At 32.2% G+C, this 16,516-nt stretch overlaps 1 protein-coding gene across 7 annotated transcripts in view; it reads left to right on the plus strand.

Annotated features, from left to right (window-relative positions):
• The window catches only part of LOC134681379 (multiple PDZ domain protein-like), a 158,504-nt gene that overhangs the window by 130,027 nt on the left and 11,961 nt on the right, over window positions 1-16,516 (plus strand). For all 7 annotated transcript variants that reach the window (XM_063540991.1, XM_063540984.1, XM_063541005.1 and 4 more), the window contains 9 exons: window positions 1,280-1,476; window positions 2,487-2,581; window positions 7,872-7,938; window positions 9,237-9,335; window positions 10,051-10,149; window positions 12,827-12,901; window positions 14,215-14,344; window positions 15,371-15,531; window positions 16,041-16,124. In XM_063540991.1, coding sequence (XP_063397061.1) covers window positions 1,280-1,476; window positions 2,487-2,581; window positions 7,872-7,938; window positions 9,237-9,335; window positions 10,051-10,149; window positions 12,827-12,901; window positions 14,215-14,344; window positions 15,371-15,531; window positions 16,041-16,124 — 1,007 coding nt within the window. The remainder of the gene's footprint in view (window positions 1-1,279; window positions 1,477-2,486; window positions 2,582-7,871; window positions 7,939-9,236; window positions 9,336-10,050; window positions 10,150-12,826; window positions 12,902-14,214; window positions 14,345-15,370; window positions 15,532-16,040; window positions 16,125-16,516) is intronic.

Raw genomic sequence — 16,516 nt, forward strand, 5'->3', positions numbered from 1 at the left:
TATTCAGAAATGTTCTTGTAATTGCACATTAGGTCCAGGGATCATCTTGTCTGCTTAATTATCTGATCCCCTAATGTAGAAAAACAAAAACAATATTTAATTGCAGTAGTTTTCAAAATGAAAACAGACATGACATCTCTGTACTCTACCAGGATGTAGTTAAAAAAACTTGTATAAGATGACATGATTTATGGTAACATAGCCTGTGCTAATTCCAAGATTCCAAGAATCCATGTGGTGAGACACCGATAGATCTGTGTTAATTTGTGACAACGATTTGTTTTATATTAAATACAAGTTCTAATGAACTGTAGAATATAATTGAATCCTGTTTATTAAGGTCAAACAATATTGTAATCAGGAAGTATTGCATTGTGGGACTTTTATATAACATTTATTAATTGGCTCCTAAATTTGTATTATATATCAGGTCTATTAAAGAAAATGGATAACCTAGAAAAATGCTTTTAGGGTATTTTTTCACTTCTAGTGTATTATTTTTTTTCTACACATATATGTTAAAGTTGAAAGTGTTAAAGAAATTCCATGTTGTTTAGAATTTGAGTTGGCTTCTTATAGTTATACACCCAGGAAAAGTGTTTTAGATAACCCTTATATAACTTGCCATGTAATAGTTTGTGGCACTTTTAAAGCTTGAATTATTGATTTTTCTCATTGTTGAAGGTCACATGATGACCTATAGTTGCTTACTTCTTCATCATTTGGTCTCTTGTTGAGTAGTCTCTGGTGGAGAGTGGTCTCTTTAGCAATCTTACCACATCTTCTGATTTTTATATTAAAACAGATAGCACTCATCTAATGAGTTAAGCCCTTTCCAACAGATTTAACAATTTGTTGTAATGTTGTACTGTTACACCACTGTCTCGGGTTAGGGAAAGGTTCAGCACTCAAAAACATGTAAACACTATTACTTTCTTTATGTGCCTGTCTCAAAGTAGATGCTTGTAGTCAAGTGTTTGTTGTTTGATGTCGTCTGCCATAACTGTTTTACATTTAATGATATTATCTTAAATCAGACTGTGGTTTTCTCTTTTGGATTGTCTCATACTCTGTTATTCTAGATTCCCACAACCTTTTCTAGCTTTTTATTCCATTTTGGATTTTGCTTTTTGTTGAAGATTATATTGTGACCTTTTGTTGTTTACATCCTTGTCCTTTGGTCCCTGGTGAATAGTTGTTTCATTGCAAATCAAACCACATCTCCATATCTCTATATTAAGATAATTTTATTATATATGTATTGTATTTTTATTTGCAGAGAGAGTTCTCAGAAGATATGGTGACTTAGGAGGTGAAGTTCATTTGGTGGACTTAACAAGAGGAGGCAATGGGTTAGGGATCAGTTTAGCAGGGAACAAGGATCGTAACACGATGAGTGTGTTCGTGGCTGGTATCCAACCAGAAAGTGTGGCAGCTAAGGATGGACGGATTGAAATTGGAGATGAATTATTAGAGGTATCAGTTGAATTCTTAATTTATTCAGGAATAAGAGTTAGTCAAGTTTAGAATGGTAGAGTAAAAGAACTTGACTTTACTCTAAATGAAACTTAGAGTAAAGTAAAGTTCTTTTACTCTAAATGAAACTAATTTGTCACCCATTTTCAGATAACAAGAAAACAGGAATGTGTACCTTTTCAGTTATACCCCATGCTACTAAGTTCTTTAGAGGGAGGATTACTTGTTTTTGACTGATTATTCTGTAAATATAAAAAAAGAAGATGCGGTATGATTGACAATGAGCAAAGCCCATAATGCATAGTCAGGTATAAAAGGCGACAAAAAACAAATGTAAAAAAAGTTATAAGAGAAAACTAACAGCCTTATTTATGTAAAAACAAATATTTTACACATCAACAAATGACAACCACTGAATTACAGGCTCCTGACTTGGGACAGGCACATACATACAGAATATGGCAGGGTTAAACATGTTAGCAGGACATGTAAGAGGGACTTTTTTGCTTCTGTAGCCAGTTATTCTAGTACTTTATATTGGATTAGAAACTAACTTTGATATAATAGTCAAATGTAAGCTTAAGGTCCTTTTGATTTTAATTTTGAGGTTATCAAGTAAAAGATTATTTACAAAGATACAAAATATTGCTGATATAAAGTATAACTTTAAATTCTCTTTAGAAGTCATTTTAGGTCATTATAACTGAAACATGGAATAAAAAAGCAATAAAAGTTCAAATCACTTGATCTCAAAACATTATTTTATAAAAACAGACATAAATTGTTAGAAATTACATACATTCTAGCTGTGTTTAATTAAATTTAAATCAGAGACATATATATTAGTGAAAGTTGAAATAAAACATAAATCAAAAATGAATAAAGCTAACAGATTTTCACTTGAAATAAAACAAATCGTTATTATTGCTTAATTTGTACACTATGTTCAAATTACATTGTTCTTGGTGAGAAAATATTGATTTGAAATATGAATTTGATTATAATTTTAGGTTAATGGGCAGGTGCTATATGGCAGAAGTCATTTGAATGCCTCAGCTATCATCAAAATGGTATCTACTAATGTGGTAAAAATAGTTCTAGTCAGGTAAGGATAGAGAAATAGTGCAAACTAATTTATTTCCTTTCATTGAACATTTTCTAGCAGATGTTGCAGAAATCTAGTTTCACAATTTCAACTCTGTTCATGCATTCATAAAAGAAAGGGTGAAAGATTGACAGTTGGTTGGTTTACTGTAGTTTTAGCAGAATGATAAGATAGAAAGGAACTCTTAGGCTGAATTACACCCTCCAAGCTCTGTGGGCAATAGCATCCCTCAAAATCTGTAGGCAATAACATCCCTCAAACTCTGTTGGCAATAACATCCTTTAAAATCTGTAGGAAAGAACATCATTCTAACTCTGTAGGCAATAACATCCTTCAAACTCTGTAGGCAATAACACAATAACATTCTTCAAACTCTGTAGGCAATAACATCCCTCAAACTCTATAGGCAATGACATCCTTCAAAATCTGTAGGCAATAACATCCCTCAAAATCTGTTGGCAATAACATCCTTTAAAATCTGTAGGAAAGAACATCATTCTAACTCTGTAGGCAATAACATCCTTCAAACTCTGTAGGCAATAACACAATAACATCCTTCAAAATCTGTAGGCAATAACATCCTTCAAAATCTGTAGGCAATAACATCCTTCAAAATCTGTAGGCAATGACATCCCTCAAGCTTTGTAGGCAATGACATCCTTCAAAATCTGTAGGCAATAACATCCCTCAATTTCTGTAGGCAATAACATCCTTCAAATCTATAGGCAATAACGTCCTTCAAAATCTGTAGGCAATAACATCCTTCAAACTGTGTAGGCAATAATATCCTTCAAACTGTGTAGGCAATAACATCCTTCAAACTCTGTAGGCAATAACATCCTTCAAACTCTGTAGGCAATAACATCCTTCAAACTGTGTAGGCAATAACATCCTTCAAACTCTGTAGGCAATAACACAATAACATCCTTCAAATTCTGTAGGCAATAACATCCCTAAAGCTTTGTAGGCAATAACATCCTTCAAACTATAGGCAATGACATCCTTTAAAATCTGTAGGCAATAACACAATAACATCCTTCAAATTCTGTAGGCAATAACATCCCTAAAGCTTTGTAGGCAATAACATCCCTCAAACTATAGGCAATAACATCCTTCAAAATCTGTAGGCAATAACATCCCTCAAACTCTAAAGGCAATGACATCCTTCAAAATATGTAGGCAATAACATCCTTCAAACTCTGTAGGCAATGACATCCCTCAAGCTTTGTAGGCAATAACATCCCTCAAACTCTGTAGGCAATGACATCCTTCAAAATCTGTAGGCAATAACATCCTTCAAACTCAGTAGGCAATAACACAATAACATTCTTCAAAATCTGTAGGCAATAACATCCTTCAAACTCTGTAGGCAATAACACAATAACATCCTTCAAAATCTGTTGGCAATAACACAATAACATCCTTCAAAATCTGTAGGCAATAACATCCTTCAAAATCTGTAGGCAATAACATCCTTCAAAATCTGTAGGCAATAACATCCTTCAAAATCTGTAGGCAATAACATCCTTCAAACTCTGTAGGCAATGACATTCCTCAAGCTTTGTAGGCAATGACATCCTTCAAAATCTGTAGGCAATAACATCCCTCAATTTCTCTAGTAGGCAATAACATCCTTCAAATCTATAGGCAATAACGTCCTTCAAAATCTGTAGGCAATAACATCCTTCAAACTGTGTAGGCAATAACATCCTTCAAACTCTGTAGGCAATAACATCCTCCAAACTCTGTAGGCAATAACATCCTTCAAACTCTGTAGGCAATAACATCCCTCAAACTCTGTAGGCAATAACATCCTTCAAACTCTGTAGGCAATAACATCCTTCAAACTGTGTAGGCAATGACATCCTTCAGACTCTGTAGGCAATAACATCCTTCAAACTCTGTAAGCAAAAGCATCCCTCAAGCTTTGTAGGCAATAACATCCTTCAAACTCTGTAGGCAATAACATCCCTCAAACTCTGTAGGCAATAACATCCCTCAAAATCTGTAGCCAATAACATCCCTCAAACTCTGTAGGCAATAACATCCCTCAAGCTTTATAGGCAATAACATCCCTCAAACTCTGTAGGCAATAACATCCTTCAAAATCTGTAGGCAATAACATCCCTCAAACTCTGTAGGCAATAATATCCCTCAAACTCTGTAGGCAATAACATCCCTCAAACTCTGTAGGCAATAACATCCCTCAAACTCTGTAGGCAATAATATCCCTCAAACTCTGTAGGCAATGACATCCCTCAAAATCTGTAGGCAATAACATCCCTCAAACTCTGTAGGCAATAATATCCCTCAAACTCTGTAGGCAATAACATCCTTTAAAATATGTAGGCAATAACATCCCCCATGCTTTATAGGCAATAACATCTTTCAAACTCAATAGACAACGAAATCCTTCAAACTCTGTAGGCAAATACATCCTTAAAACTCTACAGGCAATAACATCCATATACATTGTTAACTATGAAGGCGAAAACAACTATGAAGGCAAAAACAACCCCCATTGTTCATAACACCCTAGGGCAAAGCTGAAAGTACTTATGAGTGTAAAAATCTTTTTGAAAAATAGAAGACTTTGTATTTATTTATCCCTTTTTAGCTCACCTGGCCCGAAGGGCCAAGTGAGCTTTTCCCATCACTTTGCGTCCGGCGTCCGGCGTCATCCGTCGTCTGTCGTCCGTCGTCGTTGTTAACTTTTACAAAAATCTTCTCCTCTGAAACTATTGGGCCAAATTGAACCAAACTTGGCCACAATCATCATTGGGGTATCTAGTTTAAAAAATGTGTGGCGTGACCCGGTCAACCAACCAAGATGGCCGCCACAGCTAAAAATAGAACAAAGGGGTAAAATGCAGTTTTTGGCTTATAACTCAAAAACCAAAGCATTTAGAGGAAATCTGACATGGGGTAAAAATGTTTATCAGGTCAAGATCTATCTGCCCTGAAATTTTCAGATGAATCAGTCAACCTGTTGTTGGGTTGCTGCCCCTGAATTGGTAATTTTGTGGAAATTTTTCAGTTTTTGGTTATTATCTTGAATATTATTATAGATAGAGATAAACTGTAAACAGCAATAATGTTCAGCAAAGTTAGATTTACAAATAAGTCATCATGACCGAAATGGTCAGTTGACCCGTTAAGGAGTTATTGTCCTTTATAGTCAATTTTTAACCATTTTTCTTAAATTAAAGTAATCTTTTACAAAAATCTTCTCCTCTGAAACTACTGGGCCAAATTCAATCAAACTTGTCCACAATTGTTATTGGGGTATCTAGTTTAAAAAATGTGTCCGGTGTCTCGGTCCACCAACCAAAATGGCCGCCATGGCCAAAAATAGAACATAGGGGTAAAATACAGTTTTTGGCTTAACTCAAAAATCAAAGCATTTAGAGCTAATTTGACATGGGGTACAATTGTTTATCAGATCAAGATCTATCTGCCCTGAAATTTCCATATGAATTAGACAACCCTTTGTTGGGTTGCTGCCCCTGAATTGGTAATTTTAAGGAAATTTTGCTGTTTTTGGTTATTATCTTGAATATTATTATAGATATAGATAAACTGTAAACAGCAATTATGTTTAGCAAAGTAGGATTTACAAATAAGTCAACATGACCGAAATGGTCAGTTGACCCCTTTAGGAGTTATTGCCCTTTATAGTCAATTTTTAACCATTTTTCGTAAATCTTAGTTATCTTTTACAAAAATCTTCTCCTCTGAAACTACTGGGCCAAATTAATCCAGACTTGGCAACAATAATTTTTTGTGTATCTAGTTTTAAAAATGTGTCCGGTGACCTGACTATCAAATCAAGATGGCCGCCACACCTAAAAATAGAACATAGGGGTAAAATGTAGTTTTTGGCTTATAACTCAAAAACCAAAGCATTTAGAGCAAATCTGACACGGGGTTCAATTGTTTATCAGATCAAAATTTATCTGCTCTATAATTTTCAGATGAATCTGACAACCCATTGTTGGGTTGCTGCCCCTGAATCGGTAATTTTAAGGAAATTTTGCTGTTTTTGGTTATTATCTTGAATATTATTATAGATAGAGATAAACAGTAAACAGCAATTATGTTCAGCAAAGTAAGATTTACAAATAAGTCACATGACCGAAATGGTCAATTGACCCCCTAAGGAGTTATTGTCCTTTTAAGTCAATTTTTAACAATTTTCATAAAATTTGTAAATTTTTATTAACATTTTCCACTGAAACTACTGGGCCAAGTTCATTATAGATAGAGATAAATGTAAGCAGCAAGACTGTTTAGTAAAGTAAGATTTACAAACACATCACCATCACCAAAACACAATTTTGTCATGAATCCATCTGCTTCCTTTGTTTAATATTCACATAGACCAAGGTGAGCGACACAGGCTCTTTGGAGCCTCTAGTTTGAGGCATTAAAGTTTTTTTTTATCATGGCAACAGGATTCATTAGAAGACAGAATAACAATATCTTATACATTGTATAGGGATTCTGTTGACAGATTAATTTTGTAAACAAATGATTTTACAAGGTTAAATGAACTTATTGTACTTAGCTATGGTTAAGAATGAACTTATTGTACTAAACTAAGAGGTTTTTTTAGAAAATAATGATGCATAACATTTTGATTTATCTTTAACTGAAAGATGGTGTAACATTCAAACTACAAAGCATTTCATTTCCTGACAACAAAACTATCTTGTGAAACAAATCATGCTCAAAATAATTAATTATAATATATTTGCATTGTGATCTCTTTAAATGTACTGAAAATAAGAACATTTTGTGTTCAAAATAATGAAGAAAAATGTTATTAACCCGAAATAGAGAAAGATGAGTTTTCCATGCTTATATACATGGATATGAACAAGGTTATGGATTTTTTGTTTCTGTGGATTTATTATAAAAAAAAAACTAATAAGTTACTAATCTGAATGTAGAAATTATTATTATTTGGAAATAAAGTCATGGAAATAAAATGTAAAATTCAAGAATTAATATGGCTGAATTTTTTTTTTTGTCATATGGTCAAAGCAAATAGTTTGATAAATTTCATAAAAATTTATTCTAGCCAAATTATTTAAGTCCAGTTGTTCAGTAAAAAATGTACCACCTTAAGAAAAACACACAAAAAGAATTGTTTTCAAGTGAGTGTCAGTCAATATTTTCCTTTCACAACCTTTGTACCTTTTCAAATATTTAGGTATCTATAATTGTATCTGTATAATTAAACTTGTTTTATTTTTGTTTTAAATTGGATGATTGTTGTATTTTGTAGAAGAGAAGATAACTTAGATCAAATGGCAGTGAAACCTCTGAGATCTTATCCTCCAGGATCCACAGAAGTAAGTTCATACACGTAGCCAGGGGGGGGGGGTTCGGATGAACCCCCCTTGAAAACAAATAAGCACTGTTAAAGTCAATGTTCTGTTCGAATTGTGACTGTTAAAGTCGAGTTTGTGAGTCAAACGAACCCCCTCTTGAAAATTCCTGGCTACGGGCCTGAAGTTACCATTGGTTAGATAATGAAACAATGAATAGGTCATCATACTGTCTTCAACCATGAGTCAAATTCATACTGCATAATCAGCTATAAAAGGTCCTGAAATGACAAATATATAAAACAGTTCAAATGAGAAAACTTGATTTATGTACAAAATAAAATGAAGATAAAAATGACATTTTTTTTCATGTACTTACATTTATAAAGAAAATTAATATACCAGTATTTGATTTACATGAGGTGTAATTATAAAACTGCACTTACGGGTAAACGTTTTTGTTCAGTGATCAAGATGTTGAAAAGTTCTTTTTTTAAATATACAACTTTTGTAAATGGCATATTGTATTGACAGTAATGTTGATGACACTTGTGACAATTTCTATGATGAGTTAATACAAATTAAATAAGACAGTAATCCATTTTAATAGCAAAATATAATGAACACCTAGTGTGGCTTTTAATGATAAAATTGTATTTTACATTTGATTATTGTATATTTATTATTCCATTACATTAAATCTTCAGTCAGTGACAGTTATAAAAATGAAGTAAACGATTACTTTTGATATTTGAGCTTCTTGCAATAGAAATCAACCTTATGCAGGTAGTAATACTTTGCTTGAGTTTGGAACATTCAAAACTTGAGTTTGGAACATTCAAAAATGAAATAATAGATGAATGTTGGTCTGTTTTGTGGGGATCTTATATCAGCTCAATCTTCAAGCAGTCATAGACTTTGCATGTAGGTTTTTTTTCAACCCAAAATAGGTAAACAGATGTTTTGATATTTTTTGCATAAGGACAATTTCTATCAGTCGCAGCTCATTTTATACATGTATATATATTTATCGCTATATTGTGCATTTTTCCTTTGATCTTTTTTTGTGATCATTTTCATATCATGCTTCTCGCTTGAGATGGAAAAATTATCGCTAGAAACTAAGGAGGTCACGTGGAGTTGCTAACGAAATTGACATTGAAATTGACAACGTTGTCATAGGTAAAATAGTGATAAACAGCTTATCATTGATCATCTCAACTCGATTGCTTTTCTCACTTTCGCTGTCCCAACTCTAGCGAGAAAATCAATCTCGTTGAGATAATCAACGATAATCTATCAATATCTTATTGTAATTGCAGGATATATCCACGTCCCCTTCACCTCCTAAGAAGCCAGTTACCTCCCCTGAAAACATTCCTTCTTCACTTGATGTTGTCCAAGTAGTCTCCCTTATAAAGGTATGTATAAGTGTATGGCTAGTTACTAAGTACAAGAAAGTGTTTGCGGTGATTGTATTATGCCAGATTCTGTAATATTGATGATCTCAGGAAAAAAGTTCGTTGATAATATAAATATATTGTTTTTTAAAAACTCGTTCAAGATGGTAAATTGAATTACTATTGCATAATTGAAAAAAAAATAAACTGTAGAAAAATTTCAATTGTTTCACAATAATAGAATTTTTTAAGTTTAAAGCTGGTTTGTTTTTGTTTACTTTATTTGCTAGCTTAGTAATTTCAAAATATTTTTAGGTCATTCAGAATATCTCTTTGCTATTATTCATTCATTTATCATGAATTTGTTTGTAAATCACTTGTTTTTTTAATATTATAGCTATACAGCATTCAATTAATCATCTGTCTTTTCTCCAGATTGTAAATTTTTCTTACTCAAGATTTATATTTTGAATTGGGTACTAGTTTGGCAATACAATGTACCAAAATAAAGTGAGTTATTCAGTGAGTTTGATTAAAAGAATAGTGAGTGATTGAATGAGCTGAAATAATAGAATACATGTATAAAAATCATGTTCCATCATATTGCAATTTTTAAATGTGAAAAAAGATCTGGAGAAAACACAGATATATGTGAAAATAATTCAGCTTTGAAGTGAAAACAGTTGATGATTTATATTAATGCCAGGCTCATAGAATTGTATATGTTTTAATGTAGGGAGTGTCTGGATTAGGTTTTGCAATAGTAGAAGATATGAGGGATAATCGTCAAGGCATTTATATTCGCAGTATAACACAAGGTGGTGTCGCAGCTAAGGTATGCTATTTGTAGATACTGTGGATTCATAATTATTCGTTGGTTTTGTGGGTAAAAGTGAACCACGAAACAAATGACAGGTTTTCTATAGACTTGTATGTAGACTTTAACAAAAGTTAAAAACCATGAAATCAAAGATTCACCAACATGTAAATTTTGCTTAATCCACGAAAATTGGTACTCAGGAAAATAAATGAATCCAAAGTTTATTATACCCCCGATTTAAAAAAGGGGGGTATACTGTTTTACCTCTGTCTGCCCTTCCGTCAGTCAGTCCGTCCGTCCCATGAATATTTTTCGTCGCATTTTTCTCAGGAACTACAATACAATGATTTCTGAAATTTGGTTTCAGGGTTTATCTAAGTCAGCTATATGGTGTGATGTGTTTTCAGATTGATCACTTGACAACTTCCTGTTTACCAAACACTTGTATGATTTTACACATGATAGCCAAGTTGAAAATTTTCGTCACATTTTTCTCAGGAACTACAATACAAGGATTTTTGAAATTTGGTTTCAGGATTTATATAAGTCAGCTACACCATGTGATGCGTTTTCAGATTCATCACTTGACAACTTCCTGTTTACCCAACGCTTGCATATTTTTACACTATTAATATTATCCACTTGCGGCGGGGGTATCATCAGTGAGTAGTAGCTCACAGTTTCACTTGTCATAATCCTGAATCTCTAGTAAAGAATCAAGTCTCTTAAAGTAATCTGAAGTGATCAAATATAGTTCATGATATTTCAAGAAAACACTTTTGACAATAACTTGTGTCAGTTAGGTAAAACAATTTCGGGAAATTCTGTCATTTGATTTTTGAATTATTTGTGTCTTTTAACTTCATCTTGTTAGATTTTAATTCTTAAATGTTAGAATATTCAAATTGTTTTTGTTATTTCTTATTAAGTAATAATGTTAAATTCAATTCTGCAATTTCTTTATACATATATCATTGTTAACATCAATTGAATTAGCATATCCAAATGATAGTATGTCATTAATAGAACTTGAAAATAAATTGTAGTAACCGTTGTACCCAGAAAATAGAAAATAAAATAAAATGTACTTTAGCTTTTTTCACCTTGATTACTGGTATACACATAAAGGATGGACCGATTTCATTCATCATTGAAATGTTTCAGTCATTTAAATTAATAAATAGAAATGTGCTACTTAAAGGATAAGGAGGTTTTAATGGAGAAGGAATAGGTACAATTGATTGCTACCTCTTCTAAATCAGTTATCCATTACGAATTACTACAAACTTGGCTATAATTTCATATATAATCACCTAGCTTACAGGAAACAACAATTATATCCAAATTGGGCATCACTAAGTGAGTGGTTACTGACTGTGTGTATTGATGTAGGCAAACTTCTTAATTGTATAATTATTGTATGTTACATAACCCTTCTCTGTTAATTTTAGTTGTCCCAAATTGGTTTCCTCTTGTTATCTGAAATCCCTCTAATAAGTTGATATGATATTTAAAACATTTAATAACTGTTTAAAATAACACTTTCCATTTATAGATAAAACTTGTCTCTTATCATAATGACTCTGGTATTTAAATGCCAATTAATTATTTTGGTCACATATGGTAAATTGTTATCATTACTTAGCTGAATAAAGACCTGAAATGGGGGGTCCATTTAAATCTTTCTAAATGGCTATAAAACTCTCAGGTAAATGGAAATTTTATTCTTTTAAGAAAAACATTTTGTTTTAGGCTAATCATGAAAGTAAAATGAAAAAATCTTATATCTACATTCTCATAAACCAAAGTAAAATAGTATAGAGACAATGGGATGTACCAGTTCTAGTAAGGGAGTTAAAGATTGAATTTTATTTTAACGATTTGTTGAATTTGAGTAAAGCATTCCTAATGAAAAACGACAATATTGACAGCAATATAGTTAATACAAATATCATTAAAAATATACTCATATCAAAACAATGCTATGTTTGAGAGAATAAAACCGAACATGCTTTTGTATTTATGATTTTATCCATATTAAATTAATATATCACCCACACAACTTTGTCCATGGAAATGTCACATCCTCTGGGGCCATAATTTCATCAACATTAATTTGTACAAGTTTTGAAAGAGTTGTGTTTTAGAAAATGAAAAAACTTTTGATTAAAGAGCTTACTAAAAATAACTTTAAAGTGGGTCTCATTGGGGTCTAAGCGTGACGCGGGATTGCCTATTTTTTGTAAGCGTGACACGGGAAAATCAGGTTATTGTGTAAAATGGGAAATGAGGTCTTGCGGGACCCAGGAAATGACAAAAAAAATAGAATTGCTTACGTACATAGTGTAAGTGGGATACGGGAATCTGTCAAAACAGTAAGTGGGATCAGGGATCGGAACCCCCCAATGAGACCCCCTTTAAAAGTTTTAGTAAAAAGAATTTACTGAAAAAAACATTGAATTCACTAAGACCCCAAAACATGTTTTAATTAGAGAGATAAATGAAAACAAAATTTACTTTATTGAATTCACTTTTACACCAATATGTTTAAGTAGATTCACTTTTCATCTCTTAAATGTACCAAAAGTTCAGATTATATTATGCATGTTTCTGGTAAGTTTTTGTGCTATATTACCCATAATGCATTTGAATCTTAAATGGTGAATTGAGAGACTGTTTTAATCCATTGCAGGATGCCCAGTTAAGTGTAGGTGATCAGATATTAGAAGTTGGTGACAAGGAGCTCTATGAAGTGCATTATGACAAGGTATGTATATGTTAATATACCATAAGCTTTAGGAACAGAAAGGTCTGTCTATACTTATCACCAGTCCTTTTGTTCCTTATTTCCTGGCAACATAAGAATGCAGTCCTGAGGAAAATTATAAAAAAAGTTTTAATTTCATCAAGGTCCGAAGGAAAAAAATGTAAAAAAACAAAGTACAATTTAAAAGTTATACAAATTAGCAATTTAATATATATAGATTCCACAACTGCAACAAGTGTGTTATGATATTTATCCACTCGAGACAGTTAAATTTTAATATTTAAATCTTGAGGCTTTGCCGAGTTATAGTGGTGGAATCTGTTTCTCAAATGATTTTTATCATTCTTTTTCAAAGATTTGAAGAAAGTTATGTACTTTTTATGTGACGTCATGAGGCATGGTCGCCTTTTTTCATGGCGTCACAATAGGAAAAATCAGAAAAAAACAAGAAAATTTAACATTACAATAAAATTTTGACCAATCATTTGCTGATAACAATTTTTACACTAGAGATTAGAAATATTTTTCTCACACCGGTCAGGAAATGTGAAAATAGCATGAAAATTAGAGAAATTAAATCTCCTAACTTGGTGTTGTTATGTTTGAAGTGAAATACCAATAACAAACATAACCATCTTAGCAACTTTTAAGGATTGGCATATGTTTTGAATCTTGTGATTTTCTTAGAAGTCAGTTGAATTAGTGTAGTGAGGACAATGTTATCTTATCTGTCACAGTTTTGTCTGAACAAAAGTAGGTGTGGGGTTAACAATATTAGCAGATGTGAACTAATATAAATGTAAGAGACAACTCCTACTACACAATTTATTCAAAGAAAACATCTTCATCAAACCTGTACAGTTTCAATCATGGACAAGTGCCTACAATGTTTGAAAGATTTTTAATTGCCCTGGTTTTAGAACTTTTTGTATGATTTTAGCCCACAATAGAAATATCATAAGATTTTCAATTGCTAATTTAAAAAATGCCTAACGATGGCTTTAGACTGCAGTCTTGATAGGATTTCATTTTAAAAAAATTACAGGGTCATATATGTTAACACAGTATATATATATGTCATATGTTTGAAAATGACATTGGTAAAGTTCAAAGTTGATAATCAACATGACAATAGTAGTTTATGTAGAAGCTGGCAAACATCATTAAAATGTAAACAAAATTTTGAATATTAAAGAATGCATTGTTTATTTTAAAAGTGTAATTAGGAATGCTTTAGACAATGGTATGCATGCCCTGTTTGTTTTTGACAGGGATATTTTGTAGAAAATTTATATTGTTTTCATAATTTTTAGGCAATAGAAATTTTAAGAAATAGTCAAGGAAAAGTGAAATTAAAAGTTAGAAAATGTGGAGTAGACACAATAAATTACAGCGGAAATAGTTCACAGCCACCTCCAGTCTTTCAGTTGGACAGTATTACAGGTAAAGTACACTTTTTGTACATATACAATCAAACACGCTTTAATTTTCTGAGAGTATCAGCATTTTAGCCAAGTTGAAGAAGTTAGATTTTTAGTAGGTTATGAACAAAGTCAATGAAATATAGAAATATGAAGATGTGGTATGATTGCAAATGAGATAACTATCCAAAGACCAAAGGACAGGGATGTGAAGAAATGCAGGTCATCATATAGTATTCTACAATGAACAAAATTCAATCAGTATAGTAACCTTAAAATGGGATAATAGAAAAAAGGAATCTAATCAGAATAAGGTGGGTTAGGAGGGGTCCTGATCCCGAAATCCCGAGCTTAAAAACATGAAATCCCGAAGTCCCGAATTTAAATACAGTTAAATCCTGGATCACGAAATTTTAAAAAAAGAATTCCCCGGATTCCGAAGGGGTAAATCCCAAAATCCCGAGCTTAAAAACACCCCATCCTGGAGTCCCGATAAAGGTCCTATTCCCCCTCAAAATAGTATACCAACTGACAACATCTGGATAACATGCTACTGGCTTTGGATGGGCACACAAAGAATGTGGCATGGTAACACATGTTTGGTAGTGCTTTACCCACCACTACCTGGGACAATGATGAAAGCACGCAATATAATTACAAACTGTAAAATTTATTTACAAAGTTACTCATCAGATAAGTACTAAGCACAAACCAACTTTCAAAAGAGCAAAGACATAAAATATAAAATACCCATCTTATACTACTCGTTAGTTCAAAACCTAACTTCAATCATGTTTTCTCATTGACTGTGGATTCATTTATTTTTGTGGGCACCAATTCTCGTTGATTGAGGAAAAATTGCATATTCATGGATATATAAATATGTGATTTTGGAAAAGTTTGCATACATTCCTTTAGAAAATTTGTATTTCATTGAACATTTAAATTTGTGGATCTTCTGTTACCACACTATCCACGAAAATTGGTATCCACAATATTAATGAATCAACAGTATAATTGAATAATACTTATTATTAATATTTTTTAGGAGAATCTTCCACGGATCCAATGGAAGAAAAAACTCCTCAGCCAGAAACCAATGATCCTAAAACCTGCGCCATCATTCCAGGAAGAGAAACCTATATAGAAATAGAGAAAGGCAGGACGGGACTGGGATTGAGTATAGTTGGTGGCAATGATACATTATTGGTATGACTTCATTTTAGTCGTATAGTTTCAAACTATTCATTTTCATTCAATATGTTTTTTCACGACACTTTGTTAAATTATCAAAATTGAATCAAATACTATTTTAAAAGATATAGAGATGTGATATGATTGCTAATTAGATTACTATCCAAGCTCAAATGATGTACAACCTTGAACAATGACAAAAACCAATACTGCATACTGCACAGTCAGCTAAAAGAGGCCTTGACATGAAAAATATGAAACAATTTAAGCGAGAATTTTGAAAGAACAGTCTGATTTAAAACAATTCAATGTTAAAAAAAAATATGACCTGCATGAAACAGCAACATCCTCTGAATAACAGACGCTTGAGCTCTGGGACAAGCACACAGCATGTGACTGGGTTAACATGTCTAAAAAAAAATATATATGTATACAATTTTTAAGGATACAATAACACTCTGAAATAGTTCAAACTAAAATGATTTTGAAAGATGAACTTGTTAACTTTAACTATTTTTTCATAGGGTGCTATAATTGTACATGAAGTTTATGAAGATGGAGCAGCTTCCAGAGATGGGAGGTTATGGGCTGGTGACCAAGTGTTAGAAGTAAGATAAAGCATACAATCAATTTAGAAAAAATCTATACCCATAATATTGAAAATATTGCAATTACAAAAAAAACATGTAGCTCAAAACCATGTTATCAGTTATGAATAGCTAATTAAATAAAAGTTGAAATAGATTATTGCAGATGGAAGAATGTTTATGCTCCTGGTCACGGCTCCAAAATGTTGAAATAAACGAAGAAGTCTCTGATACCTTATATTTTGTTGTTTCATTATTTAATGTATATCTAAGGCACCCATACAAAAGTACAAATTAAGGTTGCAAACATAAAATATAAATTTTTGGAAGCATAACATTGTTTATTTCACCTTTTATAACATTTAATGGTGCTTTATGTTAATATATTAAGTAGAAGCTTTCTTAAGTGAGAT

This window comes from Mytilus trossulus, chromosome 1 (genome assembly GCF_036588685.1).
Source record: "Mytilus trossulus isolate FHL-02 chromosome 1, PNRI_Mtr1.1.1.hap1, whole genome shotgun sequence".
Classification (NCBI taxonomy): domain Eukaryota; kingdom Metazoa; phylum Mollusca; class Bivalvia; order Mytilida; family Mytilidae; genus Mytilus; species Mytilus trossulus.